This window comes from Ambystoma mexicanum, chromosome 6q (genome assembly GCF_040938575.1).
Source record: "Ambystoma mexicanum isolate Mex_15411 chromosome 6q, UKY_AmexF1_1, whole genome shotgun sequence".
Taxonomy (NCBI): domain Eukaryota; kingdom Metazoa; phylum Chordata; class Amphibia; order Caudata; family Ambystomatidae; genus Ambystoma; species Ambystoma mexicanum.
This window is the reverse complement of record NC_090937.1, coordinates 694840076-694865298: the sequence shown is the minus strand read 5'-3', so window position 1 is coordinate 694865298 and position 25223 is coordinate 694840076. Positions and strand designations below refer to the sequence as shown.

Here is a 25223-nt window from a genome sequence, read left to right as displayed (position 1 = left end):
GAGAGGATGGTCATGGTAGAATTGTATAGGGGTCTCATGAGCACTGTGGGGAAGCTACTATCCTCTCTGTGGTGGATAATTAGAAGTAAATACAATAGCAGGCTACATGGTGTGCTATTCATGATGTAGAACTAAATTCCAGTAAACACAGCGGGCTGGGTAGGCTGCTTCAGATGGGCAGAAGATAGCATAGGCTCAGTGGGCTGCAATGACTGAGGTTCAAATAGCATGAGCATAGTAGGCTGCATTAACTAAATTACACATTGGTACAGTGGGCAAAGAGCAGCATAGGCAAAGACTAGGTTACGCAAAGGCACAGTGGGCTGCAGTGTGGCAATCAGCATAGGCAATGACTAAATTACACAGAGGCACGGTGGGCTGCAGTGACTAAAGTACACAAGGCACAGTGGGCAGAGATCAGCGTAGGCAGTGACTAGAATGCACACAGGCACATTGGGCAAAGATCAGCATAGGCAGTGACTAAAGTGCACACAGGCACATTGGGCAAAGATCAGCATAAGCAGTAACTAAAATGCACACACACAGGCACAGTGGGCAAAGATCAGCATAGGCAGTAACTAAAATGCACACAGGCACATTGTGCAAAGATCAGCATAGGCAGTGACTAAAATGCATAGACAGTGACTAAAATACACAAAGGCACATCGGGCAAAGATCAGCATAGGCAGTAACTAAAATGCACACATGCACGTTGGGCAAAGATCAGCATAGACAGTGACTAAAATACACAAAAGGCACATTGGGCAAAGATCAGCATAGGCAGTAACTAAAATGCACACATGCACATTGGGCAAAGATCAGCATAGGCAGTGACTAAAATGCACACAGGCACATTGGGCAAAGATCAGCATAGGCAGTGACTAAAATGCACACACAGGCACAGTGGGCAAAGATCAGCAAAGGTAATGACTAAAATGCACACACAAAGGCACATTGGGCAAAGATCAGCATAGGCTTGCAGGCTGCCCAAGACATTGGCTAGGCAAGTGGATAGCACAGTATGGCTCCCAGTTGAACTTTAGTGGGCAGTCATAGGTAGCTTATATGGAGGCTGGTTTCAGCACAGGTGGGTAGGATCTTGGTGAGAGACAGAACTGTGTATTACTACCCAGTAGGCCCAAATGCACTCCTGATTGGGTACAGGACCCAATGTTGATTTGTGAATGTTTGAATAAGGCTTTAGCCTATAAAGGCTTAAATTTGTATTTGTACATTTATTCAAATTCTTGAGAGAAAAGCCAATCCGAAGAGGAAAAAAGAAGAAATCCTCAGAGGAAAAAGGGGACGAAGAAAACTTGATTGTCAACATTTCATTATGCCATCTTTCGAAGATGGAAATACAAGTCCTGAAGAAAGGCTTATCCTTCGTTCCCAAGAACAACAGTACATTAATTCGAGAAAAGATAGACTTCTTTAAGCTGATGCGCAAGCTGAAACTCAAAGTATTTTTTGACTCCTTGGATGAGGACGATTCAGGAAAGGAACCACACAAATTCCTGGAACTTAGTCCCAAAAGCACGTTCTATCCTTCGGTGCAGAACCATATCTTATCCACATTCGAGAAGACGGTCCTGCAGGACTTCAAAAGGATACAATTCAAAACTGACTCTCAAGGTAATTTTTCCAAAAGGGAGCGACAGACACTAAAGAACCTTTTGGATAACCAGGAAGTTATCTTCAAACCGGCTGATAAGGGAGGTGCCCTCGTACTGATGAACAAGCAAGATTACCTTGAAGAAATAGAACGGCAACTGACGGATGAAGAAACATACCTTGAAGTTCCAATGAACCCTACCGAAACAGTACATGCTCTGATTAAAGGAGTCCTGGATGAGGCGGAAGAGAATGAGCTTATCTCAGAAAAAACACAACGGTTCCTTGAGAACAAACATCCCATCATGCCGGTGATATACATATTACCAAAGATCCACAAGAGATTACTTAAACCTCCTGGACGTCCGATTATAGTGGCAACAGACAGTCTCCTCGAACCACTTGCTCAATATCTGGACAAAATTCTTCAACCTCTGATCCAAGAAACACCTACTTACGTGAAAGACGATGCACTTCCTGCAAAAATTAAACAGCGTGCAGTTTGTACAAGACAGAGATCTACTGTTCACTATGGATGTCACGTCGCTATATATGAACATAGCCCATGAAGCCGGCTTGAGATCAAACAAATGCCAAGGAGACAGACTCTTTGTCCTCACTTTATTGAAGGTCGTACTGAGAAACAACTTCTTAAAATTTCAGGACCGATTTTTTTTGTACAAATCACTGGCACAAGTATGGGGGCGGCCATGGCCCCCTGCTATGCAAATGCATTTATGTACTATTTAGAGCATGAACATGTGCTTACCTCACCAAGATGGACGAAACACCTGTCACTATACGTCAGATATATAGATGACATTTTTGGCATTTGGACAGGCCCACATGACGAATTAGAGAACCTCTTTCGGATGATGAATGAGATGAGTCCCCGAATCAAATTCACTACTGAGACAAGCAGTACGATAATCCACTTCTTGGATGTGGAAGTTTATGCAGCTGGGGCTAAACTTGAAACTAGGATCTATACCAAGCAGACGGATAGAAATAGCCTATTAGCAACGAGCTTCCACCCAAAACGAACAGTCGATAGTACAGAAGAAACCTCTCAGAGAGCACTGAATATGAACGCCAGTCGTCCCTATTGGAGACAAAATTTGCAGCAAGGGGTTATGATCCAACCTTGATTACCAACGTAGCAGGAAAAGTCAGAAACATAAATTGAGAGACCCTGCTTGTACCTAAACCACCGAAGTCTGGGGAACAACTAATGTATGTTACCACATACTCAGTACAAAGTATGAGAATTAAGAGGGCAATAAAAAAACATTGGCCAATGCTACAGTTGGGCCCACAATTACAACACTTGTTCCCTGATCTTCCGACGTTTGCATACAGAAACAGCAAATCTCTACGTAAGAGCCTAGTGAAGGCCGAGATTCTATCCCCAGTGACATCAACTTAATTTAAAGGCACGCTCCCGTGCCACAACTGCCAACATTGCAGTGATATCATTAGGGGCAACTTCATCTCGCATCCCCAATTCAGGGAAATCTGTACTACTAAAACACTCCTGTACCTGTGACGCCCAGAATGTAATATACGCTTTGAAATGCCCATGTGGACTTTACTATGTTGGCATGACAACCAGGAAGGCGAAAACGAGATGGACCGAGCACAAGTCCAATATTCGGACAAAAAATCAGAAATCACCGGTTGCAGTCCACTTTGCAGAAGCACGGCACACCGTTGCACAGCTAAAATGTGTCATCTTAGAGCAGGTAACGGCAGGAAGCAGAGGGGGCGATGTACAACGTAAATTGTCACAGCGGGAGATCCTATGGATCGAACTTTTGGACTCATTAAGCCCGCGAGGCATGAACACTGAGTTTGACCTAATGTGTTTTGTGTGACTTTGGAATATATACCACATGATTCAAATTATGCTTCTGAATGCACCAATGTTAATCATAACCGCTTGAACTATTGCTCTGTGAATTTGAGAATCTGAGGGTTCGAATTTCGACTTGACCTTGCTCAATGCCTGATTAATGTTACACTGTGCTTAAGATATGGCCTTGTCTAGTTATGTTACTTGGCAAGACGCCAGGTGGAATCAAGGCAGGGTAAAATAATTCGTCATGTATGTACCTTGTGATCTGTAATTGATTGTATACCAATGAAGTGACAAATGCAACCAATATACCAGCACTGCACATCTTTGTTATATGGCCATTGCGCAACCCTCCAGAAGCCCTTATGAGTGAACACAATTGATGCGTCGCGGAGGCACCCCACAGATTCCCTTGAACCGCGGTGGTGCCCCCACGCGCATCTGTCACGTTCCATTCCTTCTATTAATATACACACAGTATACTAGGTCATTATCCCCACTAGTTGAGCTCATCGAGATTGTTAACAGATTGGATGTTCCCACGCATTCTTAATCCCCATGACAACCTATGTTACGGTCGTAGGCACACACCAAGATGGCTTCCGCCCGGCCGCCCCAGTGCACATGCGTGGGGTTGCCGGGTCAACTTAGGACACTACCCATAGCCGCGCTGCTTTCAGTCTAGCAGTCGGTGCGGGAGGAGAAACTCCACAACTCGGTGAGTCCTTGTTCAGTCCCCTTTGGGAATCAAGACTGATGGGGCTGTGCACGCGCTTTCTCCATGTGTGCCGCCCTTATGAGAGATATACGTTGCTTGTGAGGCTCTAGATTTCACGATCAAGCGTTCTATGGACTACTGTCCGCCACCCGATTTTAAATGCATTAGATTGAATGGAGATTAATGTTTAATGTTTTGTGATTCTTCATGAGGTTGCCTCATGTCCCTAAATATGAGTATCACGTATTTACTTTAGGGTTTCTGCCGTACTGTGCGTGGCCGCATCCCAGTCTCCAGTGATCTTCACCAGAAGACTGGGTGAGTGCAGGGATGTCACTTCCCATTACATTTTGCTACTTCTGAGTAGTTTTTTACATTACTAAAAACGCTTACCTTGGCTATTTTTTCCTCTCTTGTTCCATTGATAGGTCATTTTCTGGACCTTACCAGCCTGCTGGGATAGGTTAGTAGCACTAGCCTCCCCTTACCCTACTTTTAGCCTTTCTCTATTTAAAAACTTATTAAAATGAATGTTCGTTTGAATTTCCCACAGGATCAGAATTAAGGAAATTGCTACTTTTCATAGCTCACCATGTATAGGAACAGAGATGCCCCTACCCTGAAGATGGATCTTTGATCTGAAACGTGTTGGTTACTTGTTACAACCTTGAAGGGTTTCCCTGGAGGGAGTTATCCGCTCTAAGAGACAATTGTATTCCTATGTTCACTTCTTGTTTGATGTTTTGATATTTTGTTACAAAAAGAAGAATCATGTTGATATCTGCTATCTGTTGTTTATTATATTAATTTTGTTTAAAATTAGAGAATTAAAGGGAAGAGATTCTCTAACATTTGTGTTGGGGACTCGTTCTATTGAATGAGATACACTGTTCAGTAAAGCTTATAAAATAACCTTTGATAGTCAGCAAGAATTTGAATGAATGTACAAATACAAATTTAAGCCTTTATAGGCTAAAGCCTTATTCAAACATTCACGAATGAACATTGGGCCCTGTACCCAATCAGGAGTGCATTTGGGCCTACTGGATAGTAATACACAGTTCTGTTTCGTGACAATTTCTCGTCCCAAGTGGCCTTGTGACTTCAGCCCGCCTGCACCTGAAACAATTAGAGATTCATTTAATTTCAAGAGACTGATATCTGGAAATGTGTTATATATTATAGATAAATTAATAACTGGCTGTGCACCCCTGCACCCCTATCTTAGGATCTTGGTGAAGCAGAGCTGTCATATGGAATGGCTAACCTCATACATTAGGGCTGTATAGGCTGCAAGGTAGTAAGCAGGGGCAAATCAGCACAACTTGCCGGAGTGCAAGAAAGGTTGTAGAGAGGCCCTTTATTAGCGAGTGGCTGGTAAGTCTCAAATGTACAGATTTCTGGTTTCCCTGCTAAAGGTGCAAGAAAAAGCCCCAAGGCTTACCGTGGTTGTGTGGGCTTAACATGGCGGAAGGGAAGGTTCCTTGCAAGACGTCATTTGGAAGCAGGAACAAAGGAGTAGGCCACGCCGCGCCTCCCATGCTTCCCAGGTTTAGTTAAAAGATGGTACAGGGAGGTTGGGTAGACCCCCTGAAGGATTGCGGACCAAAGGAACAGTGTCCTTAGGCCTGGGAGAACACAGTTGGGTTGTCCACCCCAATGTGTCTCAGAGAGCTCAGGAGGAGTCTGATTCAACACAGTAAGCACCTGGGAAAGCACCTAGGAGCAGGACAGTACCTTTTCAGAAGAAAGAAGACCGTGTCGCTGGCAGGTGCCCTTGTGAGGTGACAGAAGCTCCTGTTCGGACTCTTGGCCTAGAAGCTGAAGAAAGAAGATTTAGCAGGAGCAGATGGTCAGTTTCTTGATCATTGGTACTCGACACAGGCTTCAGGTCAGCGACTGTTGTCACACAGCAGGCTTCTCTCTGTTTCACGGTCCCCGAATTGGAAGGGGAGATGTCTCAGAGCAGGAAATAGTCACTTTAGTCCCAGCAGGAAGCCCATGAAGTACCAGACGAAACTGCAGTTCAGGAGATGATGCACCACAAATTGGTCCAGGTCCCAGGGTATTGGGAAATGGCAGCCCAGGACGGTCACAGCTCTTTGAGGGATGGCTCAAAATGCAGCTCGTCTCGAGACTGGTTAGCCCACCGGTCCAGGGCAGGAAGTTGTCCAGCCTCTCGATCAGAAGAGGAGGTTGGAGCAGCAGTGGTTACTCAGCAGTCACTGGCGGTCGCTAGAGGTGGCTGCAGACGTCCTCCTTCCTTGAATTCTTCATTCCATGGGTCGACTCTCTCGTTCCGCTCTAGGACCCTCGACGTAAATGCGATAATTAAGAAATGCTTCTTCCATCCACACACGATCAAAAAGATTCTACCATCAGTCTTGTTCTCGCACAAGACACTGGCCATCATCTCCCTCAAGTCCAGGATAGACTACGCCAACAGCTTATACCTAGGAATACTGGACTATTTACTGAAAAAACTGCAACGTATACAGAACTCAGCTGCCAGACTTCTCCTAAAACTCTCATGAAGGGACCACATCATTCCAGCAGTAAGGATGTTACACTAGCTCCCAGTCAAAAAAAAAAAATCACCTTCAAAACTATGTGCATAACACACAGAGCAATCCACGGCCTAGGAGTGTAATTCATAAAAAAGAAAATCACCATCTACAAGCCGACTAGAACACTCAGATCAATAAATTACATCCGCCTAGAACTGAAACTGTACACAAGAAGAAAACATGGTGGACAAGCATTCTCCTGCTTAGCTGTAAAACTTTGGAACTACCTCCCCAAAGAAGAAGTACGAAGGACCGCCTAAAATTCAGAAAACTCCCAAAAACCTGGCTCTTCAACTCTGAATGGGACAAAAACAAATGAACAACATCGCCTTACCATGAAATGAACACACGATGGAGAAAAACTGGAGGGTATGCCGGACCGGAGTGGAGTGCGGGGAGGAGGAGAGCAGTACGAATGGGATGGAGACCTAGGTGTACCCTTCCCTATATGGGGGTCAAAAGGAAAGCAAGGGACAGAGATGGGTCCAACCTGGTTGGACCACCAATGGAGAGTCTGAGTTAAGGAGGGGAGAGGCCCCCAGATCGGAGCTGATGGACCACAGGACACGGGGAACACATCCCAAACTTCAGGAACCCATCGGTGTGGTAATTGCGGCATCGGTGTGGTAAATCCGGAAATATACGGGAGGGGAAGATACAGCCCTCTGAGGACCCAATATTAATCAAACATCATAGAGAGGGCAAGTGTATCGCACCGGAATACATGACAGGGAAAGGGATCCGTGCAACAGTCAATCAAAACAGACAGTGTAGGATAAGGCACCGCCACTAACCATCCCTACCTAAACTCATCCTTCTGCATACAACACAACCATACCTCTACAGCACAACAAACCACATGAAAGTCACTACACCACAACGAAACAAGCCACACATAGCCTTGCACAACAGCACATGATGGCTACCAACCGAAAAACACACCTATGCTCAGTGAACGTGTCAACCGAACTGAAGCTGCCAACAGCACATCACAGCTCTCTTGCTCCTTTTCACACGGAGTCCTGCTAACTTACCCCCCTACCCTCTTGCCTTACAAAGCTGCCAGAGCACCAAGGAACACTGCAAGTGGTGACAGTGCACGGTTCAAGAATCTTTAACATAACATAACATAACAGATCCATGGTTAAGGACATGGATGGGTGGCCATAAAGGAGCTGGCAGGGTAGAAATTATTGAAGGGGTTGGACAGTGCAGAGTCAAATTCAGTAATGTTGAGATGAACGAGTTAGAACCTGGAGCTAGATGTTAATTGAGGTACGTAACCAGGGAGTCCAGGTCAGTATGGAGGCATAGAGGAGGGTGTAGATGGAGAGAGGCAGCTATTTATTTATTTTTATTTTATTGATCATTTGTAAGGTGCTTTATACAACAGAATTGTCACTAGAGCAGATGTGGTTGAGGTGGGAGAGAGCAGCAGCTTGAGTGATGTATTGGAGGAGAGTGAAGAATGGGGAGACAGTGTGAGGGAGCCGGAGGGTAATGCATAGAGAGGGTGTGTGGCCAGAGGCCATGGGAGGGATAGGGAAAGAACAGTAAGTAGGAGGAGCAGGATTGGCAGAAGCATGGTAGGAAGGGGGGATTCATGAAGTTGCAGTGCGACCAGGAGGTCCAAGCCAAACAATCACTGCATGTTCAATACACAGGTCCTAGGTGTCCAAATATGCAGTGTTTAAAAAAACAGGGTTCTTAGCAACCAAACACTGCACATTAAATTCCCAGTATCATAGGCAAATAAAAATGCAATTTAAGAAAAAAAACCACAGGGTTCTAGATAACCAATACTGCACGTAACATACACAGGGTCAGAGGTGACCAAAAATGCACCTTAAAAGGAGCAGGTGATCTATGCATTTTTGGCAGTTGTTAGCAATGATCGTAGTTTGACTCATGTGATCCTTCTCCATGGATGTGAAACTGAATGCAGGGGTATATAAGGCAGCCTTAGCATTTGCAAGGACCAAACAGAATTTGTTCTTTACTTGAAGGCCCTTCCCTGAGATGCTAGGTGGCACACCGCTTAGGGCTTGCTTGATGTGGGCCTCATTGGAAGACTATGACCAATCAGGGATAAGGATGATGCAAGTGATGAGGGGGAGAGAGCAGGACCTCTGTGTTCAGCCCATGACCAAATTTGCACTGTTACAAAATGGCTGCATTCAACGTTTGCTGAAATGGTGGCTGGGATTTTGCTTCACACATGCATCCATCCCCGGCACATCAGATTTCTGCTACCCCCGTACAGGCTCTTCAGGAACCAACAGCACCTTCTCTCATCATTTCTGTTCAGGATTTGCGTCTTCATGATCCTGATCGTTATTTCTTCTTCTACAACCAGCCACACCCTAAAGAGACACCACCTAAGAATCATTCAATCTTTTTTACAATGGTTCGGTTGATCAAGAGGGAATGGATCATGGAGTTTGTCGTTCTTGCCTTGTAAAGTCCAACCTCTGACAAATGTTTTCTGAGCTCCATTTCTTAAGAATGCCCATCAGAGTATCAAAAGGGAATTGGTAAAAGCCCCATTCATCCCAACCTGTCAGTAAAATACATTGGACATCCGGTACATGCTAATGCCTTCAGACAGTATTTTCCTAGCAACTCAGCACATGCCTGTGGTCAAGCAGCCATGCTGTGGAGCAGACCTTCTCTGCCAGCGACTTATTTGGTTTGAATTTATGTTATATATTCTTCTAAAACACAAGAGCCCTATGGCATTAAAGTTCTTTAAACGGAAAGGCAGAGAGTAGCCATGAATCAGCAAAACACAAAACGACATAGATCATTATGCATCACCGTATTGACGAAAAAGGATTGTTTTCACTTGACTTTTAAAGAAAGTCTAGTATGTTATAGATCTGAGCTATTCTGGGAACACATAGCAAGCTGGCACGGCCTCACTAATGCATTTGTGTGTTAAAGTCGCAACATTTAGTTTCATCCTAGTTTATGTAGGCAGCCAATGCACCGGGCGTAGGATGGGGTGGAACAGGACGCATGGGACAGTGTCCTAGAAACCCTCGATTATAGGGTCTGAACTTTCTCGATCAATGTATTTGAGGAACCCATGTAAAAAGCATTACTAAATCAAGCTTGGCTTCTACAATTGCTCTGTAAATAAAGCCTAGATAGGATTCAACAACATTACATATAGTGTGTTTGTAGAGATATTACAATAGCTAGTACTTCAAATCAAAATAATTACCTGTCATTTCATCTTGAGATGCGAGTCAAAGATAATGCCTAGGGTTTTCACTTGTAGTAAAATTGGTAAGGCCTGGGAATTGAACATTGGGGGAGGAAGGTGGTTTATTGCCTTCCTGGGACTGCATCAAATGCAAATTATTGTGTTAAAGGGAGCTGATAGTTCCAACATAATTAGAAGGGAGTCATAGTGGTTGTTCATGTTCGATAGAAGCTGCCAGTGAATGTCTACGAGGGAAGTTTCAGTGTCTCATCCAGGCCTGCATCCAGAATGCCTATCCCCCGTGTTTCTGTAGGTCTCAAAAATTGGCTGCAATTACAATAGTTTGATCAGAATAGAGGGTTTGTAATGGGCCTGCTGTTGCTAGGTTAGTCAGGATACAAGGTGGGTTTCTTTAAGAGCTGTGAGATCCAGGATTGTTTTAAAATGGAATGTATAATATCTTGGGGTGGAGTGGTTTACAGAATGTATCGGGAAATGTAACATACTTCAACACAGTCCTTTACTATGTGAGTGGGACAGAGATTGCATGGACATAATTTGGGGTTCATTTGGGCAACAATGTCTCTAATACCATCAGATGGGACCATTGGTAGCTTCATCTTCCAACCCCTTGAACAAGGAGGAAATGCTACAAGACTCCATCAGCAGAAATGTTCATCAAAGTTCTGCTCTGAAACCCAGACAGGCCGATACGGTTGCTGTCCTGGTGGTAGCTAATATTGAGATGTAGAAGCTGCTTGCAAACATTGCGTGATTTTCCAGAGGACAAGTATGTAAAACGTAGTTCATGTCTGAAAGAGGCAAAGCGGTCATCACAGACATCATGGAGGGTGCTCTGCATCATATTGAGACCAGGGGAATAAACATTGGTCATGATACTTGGTGGCAAGCATGGATGAGGGCTGTTAAGTTAATTCCCAATTTCCAGTACACTATTTGTACCCTCCAATCAATAGTCTTGACCTCTTGCAGTCTTCTACAGGTGATGAGTTAACCAAAAGAAAACAGTCAACTCGGATGGCAAAAAGGTGGATGGTCCTGTGAGGCAGGCATGGGTATCACAAGTAAGGACACAAACACTAAAGTATAAGTTTCAACACTGTTATTAAGTTTGACTGGGGATGGAGACTTCCTATCTGGCCCTAATTCTATAATGGGAGTAGTCTCAAACTTAAGTAAAACAAAACGGTCCAAGTCAGTCAAACAAAGGAAAAAAGTCTGTATCAAACATATACTTGCCCTCAAATTTCACAATAACTAAGTGTGGGCAAAGGTCTGATAATAAAAAGTGTGTTAAAAGAATGTCAGAATGGCAATGAAAGTGGCTCACCACTCCCTTCTCCAAGTTCAGTTCAATGAGGTTCTTACAAACTTATTTATTTATTTTTATTTATTTATGTTTGCATTTGTATAGCGTACAAAACAGCCCATGGGCACCACAGCGCTGTTACTTGCAGGGAGCTTAGTTACAGGGAGGTATAATATAAATAAGGGAGGTACAATACACATATTTTACATTTTACATAATTTACATTGTTAACACATTAATGCAGTCAGCTAGTTGCAGATACATTTGCAGGTTTATAGGGAGAGGTGGCACGAGGTCCTATAGGGACTGTGGTGTAGATCAGGCGAACAGAGTGGTTTTCATGGCTTTGGCAAGGCAAGGCAAGGCGTGAGGCTTCGGCACGAAGCGTCATAGGAAGGGCGTTCCAGTGTAGGGAGACAAGGTAGGAGAAGCTAGCGCCTCCTACTCTGACTCTTTTTACCCTAGGCACAGTCAGCATGTTTGCGTAGGGTGTTCTGGTTGGCCCTGCAGATGTGGCATGTGGATTCTTTGTGATAGGTAAGCTGGTGCAGAGAGGTGGATGCATTTGTGGGTTAGAGTCAGGGCTTTGAATATAACCCTCTCCTTTATAGGGAGCCAGTGGGCTGATTTTCTGGCGGCCGAGATGTGTGCTCTTTTAAGTTCCTTCACGGTGGGCGTTATGCACAGTTCAAAAGATTTCCCATAAATGTGTTCCAATTCAATGTCAGTGCAATATACAACACAGTTCTCTTAAATGGATTCTTTCAGGCTTCCCTCACCCGGCTTCACAATTGTCAAATAAACAGATATTTGCAAAGTTCCTTCTTGTTTACTTTCCCAGGTTGCCCTTGCCTGTCTTTCAAACACTTTAATACGACTGAAACACTTTCCAGCCAAACAGCTCCATCAAGGTTTCGTCCAGGAAGGGGCATGGAGACGGTTTTAAATTCTGTTTTAAACAGCCTTGCCCGCCTGGTTGACCAGGGTGGAGTCGGAGCGGTACTGCTGTTGGATCTATCTGCAGCATTCGACACGATTGACCACACCATACTTATCGCACGGATTTCGGACGCTGGGATATCCAACAAAGTCCTAAACTGGTTCTCAGCCTTTTTGGCTGACCGCTCTCAATGGGTCTACCTCCCCCTTTCGGCTCTGAACCGTAAGACTTACTTGCGGGGTCCCTCAACGATCTGCGCTTTTGCCTATACTTTTCGACGTATATATTAGATGTCTCCTTCTTATCCGGTCTCACTGATTTAGATACTACTCCTGTGCCGATGACACCCAGTTGCTGGTTTGTTTGTACCTCCCTCGCCTGGTCACTGCATCTAGGCTGAGGAGCTGTCTTGAGGACATGGGAGCCTGGATGGCGCTGAACTCACTCAAATTGAATGGGAACAAGACTGAGGTCCTGGTAGTGGGCCCCACCTGTACCCTTTCATTTTGGACTTGTGACTTTTGGCCCACTTCTCTTGGCATGTTTCCTCTTCCATCCACTACTGTGAAAAATCAAGGGGTTAAGTTATCCTCTTCTCTCTCTATGGCCAATCAGGTTGCAGCTGTTAGCAAATCTGGCCATTTCAAGCTTCATGTGCTGAGGAAGGTTATTCCTTTCATTCCTGCTCAATTTTATGTCCCTGTGGTCACTGCACTGGTCCTCAGCGCAGTCGACTACTGCAATTCACTCTATTTTAGCCAACCCGTCTATCTAATAAATAGGCTCCAACTGCTCCAAAATGCCACGGCAGTGCTTCGACCTCCCCCACGGGCTCACATGTCCCCTGTCCTTAGACAATTGCATAGGCTTCCGGTGGAGAAGCAGATTCTGTTCAAGTCACTTTGCATTGTTCACCGCGCCTTCTCTAAACTGGGAGCGGAATATCTCCAGGAAATATTCTCTCAATACTTTCCTTCACGCGCTCTCTGGTCTCAGTCTGCTCTCCTGCTTTTGGTCCCTTGGGTCAGGCTGTCTCGGATAGGAGGTTGTGCATTCTCTGTGGCGGCTGCGAGATCCTGGAATAAATTCTTGCTTCCTTTGCGAGCCATTGTTGACCATCCTTTTTGTCGCTCGCTTAAAACATTGCTCTTTTAGGTACGCTGTATCCGTCGCTGTTCCCCCTTGCCTTTAGTGCCAAGATGCCCTCTGTCGATCGTGCGCTGTATTATAAATGTAACATAACAGCTCCGCTTCACAGAGCTCAGGGAGAACTTCCTTCCCCAACTTTTGTACTTTTTTTTTCACAATGTTCACCTGTCAGAGACCTTCACAACCACATGGTATTTTCACCCCCATGCATGCCCACTCCGAAAGCAGGGTCCTTCTTATTATCACCTTGCCAGAGAACTTTGCAACAGCATCGTATTCTCACCCCTATGCGTGACCACTCTGACAATAGTGCTAGTTTCTTAATTCCATGCCTCTTGCACTCCGTGCCTCTTGCACTCAGTTTTGCAGAACGGGCCCTCAGCCACTGTGCAGTGGAGTAACTTTGCTGAAACGGTTGGGGGTGGGGGGGAGCATGACAACTGAAACAAAGGGGCAGGGTGGAGGAATGGTGGAAGGTGGCTCTGAGGCATAACACTAAACTACTACACCACAAGAGTCCATTGCCGACGCTCTGTTATAACTTTCATACTACTGGTGGTGTATCTTTAAAATGAAATTCTAAAGACAAGTCAGTCTTCTGAAACTTATAACACCACAGTTGGTCTTTAGAATTGACTGCATTGACAATAATAAAACAGCCTGCACCTCCTCTACCTAAAGAGGGCCTGCAAGCAGGCTGAATGGAGCTGGTGTTTGATTATTGCCACTCAAACAAGCATATAGACATAATACAAAATGGATGCATGCACGATTTTAAAACAGTACATTAGGCTGCTTATTCTGGTTTCATGAATTACTCGCAACATTCTGACTCATTAAAATGAAGGTATATTTTTCTGTGTTCAAATTACCCCAGGCACTAGCTTACCTAATGGGAGGCCAGAACGGGACATTTGTCAGTGTGATGCCACCGCCGTTCGGCACCTCAAAGAGGGTGCCCAAAGGGGAAATGTGTCCCACTGGCAGGACAATGTGTGCCGAGCAATTCCTGCTCCGCACACTTATTGCCTGACAGTAGGACACCTTACCCTTTGCGAACGGTAGAGGTGTCCAGCTGCCAAGACAATATCCCAAGGAGCTCTGGGAAACAGAGGGTTTTCACATTTCTCTGTGTTAATAAAGCATTACACTGTGAGCCATTAGGCACTGATGGGAGGGAGGGGGCGACTATTGGCAGGGACGTTTTTCCCTTGAGAAATGTGTATGGGATGTAGTGATCAGAAGTGAGAAGGGTGCATAATGTTGCATGCTTTATGAAAGCCTATGGCTTTAAAACCCAAGGGGGATTTGTTAGGCTCACGTTAATCTGCATGTTACTAGTGTGACTTTGCATGCAGGATGGGGAGAATAAAACTAAAGCTATACTCTCATTCCTCAACACAGTTCTATGACAATGTATATAGTGTACAATTAGTTTACTATGAAAGGCTAGCTTATTATGTAGTGTGGTGTGCTTCCAAGGCACTGCTATAAATAATTATGTAAGCACATGACATGTAAAGCAAAACATTAATACATATCTTTATCAACTAAACCTGGGAAGATGTGCACAGTTGCTTAAAATTGTCCACATCCCAGTTTCACCATTTAGCCAAAGTGTGTGATCCTGAGCAATTCATTTAATCACATTGGGCCTCATTATGAGTCAGGCGTTAAGGGGTTAATTGCGCTGTAAACGGCGCCGACCCTTAACGCCCGATTACAAGGTCCCTTAGCGCCATGGTGATTTTAACGCCTGCTTTTTGCAGGCGTTAAAATCCATGGCGCTAAGCGACCATGGTGCTAATTACGCCACCGTAATTTACGGTGGCATAATTAGCGCCTTCCCCACTCCCATTATGCCCTATGGGGCAAAAATGGGAATGGGGAAGGGTAAAATGGGAAATGGGGATTTACCGCCCCACTCACCTTGGAATGGGGCGGTAAATCTGCCATCCACCATGGTGTAAACGTAGTTTACACCATGGTGGTAAGGGTACGACCCAGGCGGTAACTTACCGCCTGGGTCGTAATGAGGCCAATTGTGTCTTATCTGAAGCGCTGTATGTGATTCTGATTCACTTCAAAGCTTATCTTAATATATAATGCTATTATAATAAAAAAGCCTAATGACTATAGAGTTGCTCCATATATAACAACAGTGCATTTTATGTATTTTGCACCACAAACTTATTTGCCACTTGGCTTACATCAGCTGAGCTGAGCTCTGCATTATGTAATGAGACAGCGTGAGCCTGGCTACATGATCAATGAATGCAGAAGCCACAAAGCGGCTCCCCGGCCCTCCCACCGAAAGATGGAGGGGACAAAAAGTAATGCCACTAAAGTTGGGGGGGACTTGTCCGCTTGTAACCCCCCTATAATTACGCCCATGCCACTGTGTTCCTTATTTCACAAAAAATATTCCTTCACTTTCACATTAGCCTTTCAGGATCTCTGCCCACTCTCTTTCCCTTGTGCCCTTCCCTTCAGTGGCTTTCAACACATTTCGCTTTCATTATTTTCGGTTATCCTTCGACAAGTGTTTAACAACGTGCCTTCTCACACGACACCGCTCCATTACTTTGTTTCTCATCAGCTCTCTCGCCAGTTGACTACAATCAATCTTTCAAGTTCAATGTCTTTATTCTTCAACATGTAACCTTGTGTGTAACACTGCAGCTTTCCACAATCGCACGTATAAGAAACCGGGCTCTCCCTTTCTTTCAACTCACCGGCTGTGATTGCTTTTGCGCGTCCTACTGTTTTCCGCTCGTTGAGGGCAGATTCTTGCCCACCTACTCCTCAAGACACTCCTGGGCAGCCTTGCGACCCGTGGGAGGAAACAAGCAGTCTGCTGATGTATGGAGGAAAGGAACCAGCTGGCCCCTGCGCTCCCTTCTCCAAACTCGCCTGGCTTCTTGGAGACACGGCTCCTTTGCCACACTTTTTCCTGCCTCAACTCGCAGCCTGTCTGTGTCTCGGCGTCCCGTTCTCCCTTGCCTGGTTCCCTGAAGCTCTTGCTCAGCTGCTCCTCCGTCTCGCCATCCAGCTTGCCTTCCTTCCTTCCTTCTTGGACCCTGCCTTCCTCTTTGTGTCTTTCTGTGCTCCACCTTTTATAGTTTGAAAAACGGTCATGAGTTTCAGGTGTGTGTGATTGTGACCGAGTGCCTGACCTTGCTTGGCCTTATTAGTGGGACAAGGCCAGTACATGTTATTAGTGATAATCTTCCTAGTCGCAGTCTTCCTCTTCCTCGTCTCAGTAGTTGGGCTGAATAGGAAAGGAGGGGAGCTATGGGAGTTCGAGTATCCCATAAAGGTAGAGGGAATACGAGGTAAATAACTGTCAGGAAATGGGGGATACCATGTCACACCTTCCGTTGTCTCTTACCCACTCGCTGAGGGCTCCCTATCCCCCCATCGCTTGTTCACCCCCAGGTTCGGGATCCAATAGCGATGGCTCTTCCCTGGTCACCTGAATAAGGGATCCCCGGGGACTGAGTCGTAAACACCTTCAGGCTTTTCACACCAGAAATGTTAATATAAGACTGTTTACTTCACATATCTGTTTGAGGCTCTTACATATAGGTTATATGTCTTTTCAATTAGCAAAGTGTCTTTCTCTTATACTTTTCCACTTTTATTGTACTAAAGTTTTTGTTAATCAGTATATCCGGTCTCTATACGTAGACTGTCATATTAACTTCAATGAGGTATTATATATGTTCTGTTGTCCACATTAGTATGTAGGTCCTTTCAAAATATGTATTTTTATGTATTTTATGAATCATGAATTAAAAATGAAATACATTTATTTAAACAAGTAAATAGCTGAAGCTTGATGACCCTTTGGGCTGTATTAGGTAACTATGCAAAATTAATTTGATGTTGAAATGTTTTGAAAGCAACACAATTATAGTACTCCCAGAGCAGACACAAGCCCCCTTTTGTATTACATTACTATTGGCCCAAGATTTCTCTGTGGTATCAGGCCACTCCCCTTGTTTTTCCTAATTACATATGTCTGAGCCAATGCCATTTGCAAATCATAGATGACATCACACACAAGTTAATTTTTGTGATGTGAGAAGAATTACATAACTAGTATATGTACGATGGACCTAAATGGCCAGACAACACATTACCAGATCAAACTGGTTCTTGGGTAGACCCAAGTCGCGGGACTCTCTTCTGTCTAAGGCAGCCAGAGCACTGAAACATTACGGGTTTGGCATGCTCATCAGCCTGAGCCCCCTCACACTGTCCTGCTCACTAAATACCAGCCCAATCCCGTCCCAAATGCACCAGCAACTGGATGATGGAGCCGATTGGCCACTAGTCACATGAAAGGACCTAGCAAACCACCATAGTGGGAGGCCTAGATCGTCCAGCCTAGGCAGCCACTGAAGAGCAATGTCTTTACCCATATGCTGGTTCCTGGCTCCTCCTCCTTCCTCAAATGACACTCATCCTCCACTTCTGGGCTGGTTCTGTGCTCCCCCATTTACTCGATACCTGGGATCACTCCACCAACTGGGCTGGCTCAGGGCACTCCCTCATGTCCTACCACAGTGGCAATTTTAATATCCCCCCTACCAGTGACCCCCCCACCCATGATATGATAGGTTATTGATAACGCGCTTAATACCCAGAGGTTCTAAGCGCGGACCCAGGGATCAAACCTGTGTTGCTCTGTGTCGTCTTGCTTCCAAGGCGAGCACGTTGCCCCTGAGCTATACTCCCGAGACCATGGCTCCAGTGACTGCCCTCCCAGAGTACAATTATGCCAATCATTGCTATTCTCCCCTGTGATTATTGTTCCTCTTACACCAATAATTTCTCTTGAATTGTAAAGCACCCTGAAATTGGGATTGCTGATTTCAAGAATTTTCCTAGGTGCAATATTTTTTGCCAAAACACCTTCTGCCTTAACCTACATAAAGATATCCATATTATTTTCCGCCCACACAAATCCTACCCATGTGCCTTCCAACACTGCTCTTCTTATGCTTCTACCTCCCATTATGCATGTTTTGTACAAGGAAGGGATGTAGCAGGCTCAATGCAACCAGGAAGTCAATTGTGTTACCTGGTAACACTCAACCTGCACATCGTTCCTCCGATACAAGAAGTGCAGTAAGAATGAATGTGCATAAAGTATTAACTGCTGTTGTCCGCAAAGTGGGCCTTGCCTGCGTAAATCATCTCATGGCCACATGCAGGTGTGTTGCAATGGCTCTATGTTATTTTGGGGATTTTGAGACGATGGAGCCGTTTTCAGAGAAATGTCCCTTATTTGTTTAAATCAGGCAACAAGAGGACACTTGCCCTGGAGGATGTAAACACCTTACAGTTCTATATGCCCATTTATTCTCCGGCGGACTGCTGTGCAGAGCTTTAGAGAGGTCTGGTAAGCGTGATCAATGGGGTTGTAGCCTGGGTAATGCACATATGTGGTACGTTTCTGTCTTCCATATGGCTGCACGCAAATCCAAGCCAGCAGAAAGAGTGTAGCTACCATCTGCTTACAAAAACATTGACAGGGCTTAACTAAAGCAGATGACTTACCGTGGGTGCAGTCTGGTGTGATATCTTCAAAGAAGTATTGCGTTGCCTCAAAAGCAGAATCGGGCTCTTCTTGATCTGGGCATAGATCTAAAGTGGGTTTGGGGGTGATAAGGTGATCCATTTAAAGCAAGCTCCATACGTTAACATAAAATCAGATCAAAAACAAGACTTGAATTACATTCAGAGAAGGTACAAAGAAAGCTATTCCATTGTATTTGCTCCAAAAAGACAGCTGGTACTAATTTACAGAGCTAATATAGTTTACAGGGAATTCCTCAAGGAAATCATTTAACTTTATTTGTAAACTGTACTGTAGACTCATACACAAAAGTGATGGCTGGTGGGTATCTTGCAACAGAGACTATACGTCACCTCAACAGTGTGTTGAAGTAGGATATTACAACAAGCAATGCAAAGGAACCTAGGGAGACAGAAGGGCACGTCCACACTCGGAATGTTCGAGAGCCACCCAATTCCTTTGACTAATCCCCATCATCAAGTACGTTCATCAGGTAGTCAACAGGTCTATGCATCTATAGGCAAGGTGGCTAGCTGGAGCACATCAAAAGTAGGGACTTTAGTACTCCTAGCTCCATAGTCCTGCTTCCTTCATACTTCTAGGATGCTCTTCATGGCTGGAAGATTGAAAAAAGATGTGGGGTGCATACATGGGAAGTCTCCTGCTGATGCTCACTGCATGAACCACAAGTCCTTGTTTCTGTGCGGATGGAGAAGGGGCTTTTTGTTGGAGTGGTGCGCTGTGTAGTGCAGTTAGATTCTGTTCTTTGTAATAACCGTTTCAGGTAAAATAAATGAAATAACACCAACAGAAAGCAGGTAAATACTTAGCAATTATTCGATAGAGAACCATAGGCTTTAGTAGTACATCCCTAAGAGTGTCTCAGAGTCTGATTAGAGGACTAAACAAGCAAGGCACAAGCTGTAGAAAGTTTAACATTTCCAGAGGAAGTCTTCAGTAGCAAGTGAGTAAAGCTTTTGTTGTAAAAAAAAGGTTCAGGGACTTCAGAGAATACACACAGGTGTTAGGCCTGGGCATACCTGTATGGGTGAACTCCCAAACACACGAATCTGCACTCCAGCAACACGGAAGCAGCAAAGCAACTCTAGGTTAAGTTCTACCAAGAGTCTCACAGTACCTTAGAAGTGAAGAAGAGGATGCAGTGCGATGCCCCCAGCATGCAGCAGCAGACACAAACACCAGATTCTTGGTCAGGCAGATGAAAGAGGAGATACTGGAATACAATTTGAAGCAGCAGTCGAGTGAAGAGGCTTCAGACAAAGGATTCTATGGGGTTCTGCGATTTGCGAATAATCCTACAGATCACTCACTGAAATCCTGCCTAAAGTCTCCTCCCAGGTGGCCAGGGAAAGGCAGACACTTGCTGATCCTGACCATGGGGGTGGTGTACTGTGAGATGATCACCTGGGAGGCGACAAGGCTCAGGGTGGTGTGGAGATCCCACAGGATGAGACACAGTATTTGTCCTTTGAAAGGGAAAACCTTTCAAGGTTGCAAAAACCGGTAATTGCTTAGTGTCATTATAATGTATCTGAACAACATATAACATATGTGTCTCTGGGCACAAGTACCATAAAACCTGAGCAAACCTTAACATAAAGAACCTTCAAGGTATTTCAGGATAAACACTCCTTACTCCCAAAGATATAATGTAAAGACATCTCGAAATATTGCCTAAAGTTAAATGTCTTCCTCTGTAACAAATTCTAAAAGGTCCATCTTTAAATGATTATAAGGGAATTCAATGTACTCTTAAAATCTAGAAGTTTCTTACAACTACTAACTTTGTTGCTGAGGACTTCAAGCCCCATAATCCCGTAAGTACTGGGAGGAGGAAGAGGACTGAAGAGTTATGCTCAGTGGTCGAAGTGTACGAAAAGAAGTAGTGGAGCTACGTTCCCTACTGGACTGCACCGCTTCCCACAAACCCCATCACCACGTCTCCTCCCAAGCACAATACAAATCCCAAAACACATGCACCTGCTGTTTAAGGGAACGTCCACTGCAGTGCACTTACAGTGCACGCTTCAGCTTCTGCCTACACTTTTATTTTAAAACGAAAACGTTCCATAACGGTTTCTTTTTAAAATAAAAGTATACGAACGGTAAAACCTAATTAAAAGAAGTATAGGAGCACCGCTCCCGCCCACTTCGACCACTGGTTATGCTGTAGTAGAAGTCAGACAATTAAGCCTAACAGCGCACACCTGAAGGAACCTAGAAGGCATAAAAGGCCGCTCAGGTGCGGGCAATTAATACCGGAGTTGTTCGTACTTCTTTGGTGCTGAGAAAAAGGTGCCAAAACCACAAAGAGCCGCTGAATCCCGAGGAATCCATTGCTGCCGAGTCCCTCTCTCGAGTTTTGCTGCAGGAGCCCACTAGACACCCTCCCTTTCATCACCACGACCAAGGAGTAGGAACAAGGGTCTGCTGCACTGCAACCAGATGGCATCCAGCTGGAACAACTTCTTCAATTCAAAGGTACTGTGGGGCTTGGGGTACTTCATCCTTTTGCCATTTGGGGTGCTTCCTACCTTTAGGAGTGCTTTTTAACCCTAATCTGAGTTGACCCTGAACTCACTTGCACTGGCCTTTCAGCTTGAGCTGCTTTAAGGTGACCCCCTTCAGTTGCTGGGATTTCTTTTTGAACACTGACTATTTAAGACCATTTTTCTAAGAAGAAGAGCATCAGAACCTTGATTTTGCCCCTTGCCTTTGGCTGACCTGGCTCCCTAAAGGCTCCTTTGTGAACCTATTGGATTTGGCAGTGGTTGTTCCCTTACATGTTTTAATTGTTGAACACCCTTAAGGCTGGGATAAAATACTGACTACATCCGTTTGGGAGAATCTAACAGTTTTATTTTAAAAGAATACCATTCTGTTCTGATCTAACCCTAACCTTTCCCTCCTTAATAACTCAATACTGCAAAGGTGATACAAAATAAGTGTTATACTGACCTCAAATGATGTCACCCTTTGTGCTGGGAAATGTGTAACATATGAATGACTTACTCACCGTCTTTATTGTTCACTTTTTCAATTGAATCCTAACATGGGATTAATGTTACTGCTTTTCAAAGAATGCTTTAAATATCTTTGTGTATCAATAAATACATATTTATTATATAGCTGTAAGTGTGTAATTGTTTACTTGGATACCTGTACTTGTGGATTTCATTGTGGAGCTATACAGCTCACATTACCCCTCTTACGAGAAGCCTGGCTGCTCAGTCACAATACCAACTTGTGTAGTACAGACCTATATTAAAAGGTGGGTTACCTAATACCAAGAGATAAGTCTTGTGTAGTCCCACGCCAGTTGGACTGCACTAATTCTTACCCAACAACAGGTTCAAGGGTATTGGCAGTTTGCAGCCGATAAAGGTCAAAGCTCGTCATGGGGTGGCTCAAAAAGCAGGTCGTCTTCAGACTGATTGGACCCACAAGTCTAAGGGAGAGAGACATCCTTTTTGGGGCCCTCCTGATGCTTAGAAGAAGGGGCCAGACAGCAGCAATTACTTAGAAGGCATCTCAAGTCATCTGGAAGTGGTTGCGGACATCTCTCCTCTTCCTCCTAGTCAATTTTTACGTTCCAGGGGTCAGCTTGTCTTCGGCCTGAGGATCCATGCCTCTTAGCAGGAACCCAGCCCATCACCACCAATGCACCATTTAAACTGTGGGTGATGGCTGTCCTTTTAGGATAGACAGGCTCCCAGTTGGAACTGGTTCCAGACAGGCACATGAGAAGACAAAGAACAGCAGAGTTTCACAGTCCTCCCCTGTTTCCTGTCCTTGGAGATACACTGGTGCCTTGGCAGACTTCACAAAGGGATCCTGTTAAAGACAAATGTCAAACCAGGACCTCCCCTAACCTGCATGTCAGAAGAGCCAAGAAGGGACAAGCCATCTTTCATTGGCAAACAAAGAACATGGTCACCATTCTGGGTCTATGGTGTCCCTTCTGTGCACTACCCCGGGTGCGACTAGAGCCTGGGAGTACATATTGCATAAAGGTAGCACTGCCACCAGCAATTCAGATAACCTTGTCACGGTAACCAAAAAGTTGATTGAGCAGTGAGAAAGGGGATACACTATAACCCATCAGAACTCCACATAGAGTGGGGAGTGCTGATTTCACAATAGGAAAAGTTAGGAAGGATAAAAACATCCCCCTGTTACAGAAAATAAAGAGGGAAGCCCAAAGGGCACCCCGCAACACTGCACAGAGAGTGCTGTCTGCTGCAAAAGTCAAAGACAGATGCCATAAAACATGGAGGAAAGCATTTGTCCAAATAAAAGGTATAAAAAGAAACACAAAAGTATCCCAAAAATAGGGTAAAAGAATGAGTGAGTGTGGAAAAAAGTTCCCAATCACTCAGGGGAACAGACCAAAAACCCAGTAATCCAGCAAAAAGTGCTAGGGGACTCACATGTGAAGGGTATTACACATAAAAATGAAAATCTGGGGACTGAGGAGTACAGGTGCGCTGTAAAACGTATCTAACAAAGAAATTAGCGTATAGAGGCATTCTACAATTACCCACATGTATGGAAAGTTTTAAAGTTGCCCCAATCTCCATTCTGTGCATATTTTGGCGATGTATCATCAAGTGCGGTTCTCTTTCCCGTCACCTCCTTCGAATGTCCAGAACGAAATACGGGCTCTTAGTTTTCGAAAATCTTACAGATTTATGATTGCAAAATGGTTGATAAATTTCACCTCCGAATGCGTGCTTCCAACCCAAACGTTAAAAAAATAAATAATTGACAACAACGATGCATGAGGGATCATGGGTACCTGTACATGTAGAGTACACGCAGAGGAGGGATAGTGCGACAGGCACGCCCTTGCCGACGCCCCCTTTTCAAACTCGAAAAAGAAAAGCAAGATGTAATACTCTGCACCAACCTCTACATGGCAGCCTATGCAAAGTAGCTGAATCTAGGCAGATGGAGCATTAGAAATACATATTTTTTCCTTTTGCTACCAATATAGTGGCATTTTGAACTAAATACAGCAGTTTTCAAAAGAAAAACATTTGTTTGTTTTATAATATATTGACATATAAAAAAGCCAAAAAACAAGAAAAAGCCTTAGCAATTTGCCTAATTATGCATGCTTCTCTTGAATGTCAATAGAGAAGCGATTAATGTAAATCAAACAATAACTGTATTAGGTAGCCAACCAATGTCTCAGTGTCTGTATTAGCTAGCCAACCAATGTCTCAGTGTCTGTATTATCTAGAAAACCAATGTCTCAGTGTCTGTATTTGCTGGCAATCAATGTCTCAATCAATGTTCTTTTGAGCTAGGCAAACATTGTCCTAATCAATGTTTGTATCACATGATATTCTTCCCAGGATTCTAGCTCAGGGGCAACACGTTGTTTTGGAAGCAAGACAATGCAGAGCAACACGGGTTCGAGTTCCTATTAAGTGCATTATAAAAGATGAATTCATCCTTTCAAAAATTCTTGAATCTGCCGTACAAACCATCTGCAGATTTCACTGAAAAGAGAAGGCTGTGCCTCTTTGACAGGGTACTCTTGGCACTGTACAGCAAAGGACAGTGGTTCCAGTGCAATTTCTGCAGCGCCCTGCTCCTATCAGCTTTACTATGCTTGCGTGTGTAATTGCCAAATATTTGGACTCTTGGGGGGTGGCTGACATCCCAGGTAATTATAAACAACTCACTAAGTGGAAAAGGAAAATGCAACCTTTTGCTGTTGCTGTTCTTGGCTGAGATTTTAAAAAGCTTTCGCATAGAACCTCCATGTTAAGGAAGCGAAACGCTCCTGTTTTTTGGGTTGCCGGCAACAGTGTTGGTGTGACTGGGTACGGCCCAGTTTAGGACCCCCTCTTGGCTCCGGCCTACGGTGCCCGGGGCCGCAATTATAGGTGGTGATCCAGTTGGTGGAATGCTGGGGAGGCTGGCATTCAGTGAGCATGGCCACGTGGTGAAGGCCCACTGCCTGTGAGGCGGCGGCACCGCACCAGCAACAACACTGCAGGCAGGAGTCTGGTGGCATTGACTGGCGAGCGAGAGGCCACTCGCTTCTTCTTTGAGAAGATCACATGGTGTGTGCCACGTGTGCATAACACGTGACGGTGCACATGCCCAGGGGGGCTTAGGTCACTACACTGTTCACAACGTTGGGGTTATAACCTATAAGTAAGACGGACAGTTATATGAATGGACGTACCTCGCTTTAGCAACTTCTCTGATTATTTTACG

General features: G+C 44.6%; 1 protein-coding gene across 1 annotated transcript in view; it reads right to left on the bottom strand.

Moving 5' to 3' along the window:
• The window catches only part of TBC1D9 (TBC1 domain family member 9), a 573450-nt gene that overhangs the window by 74780 nt on the left and 473447 nt on the right, over nt 1-25223 (bottom strand). Inside the window, exon 18 of the mRNA XM_069631194.1 lies at nt 18950-19036. Within this exon, the coding sequence (XP_069487295.1) occupies nt 18950-19036 (87 nt within the window). The remainder of the gene's footprint in view (nt 1-18949; nt 19037-25223) is intronic.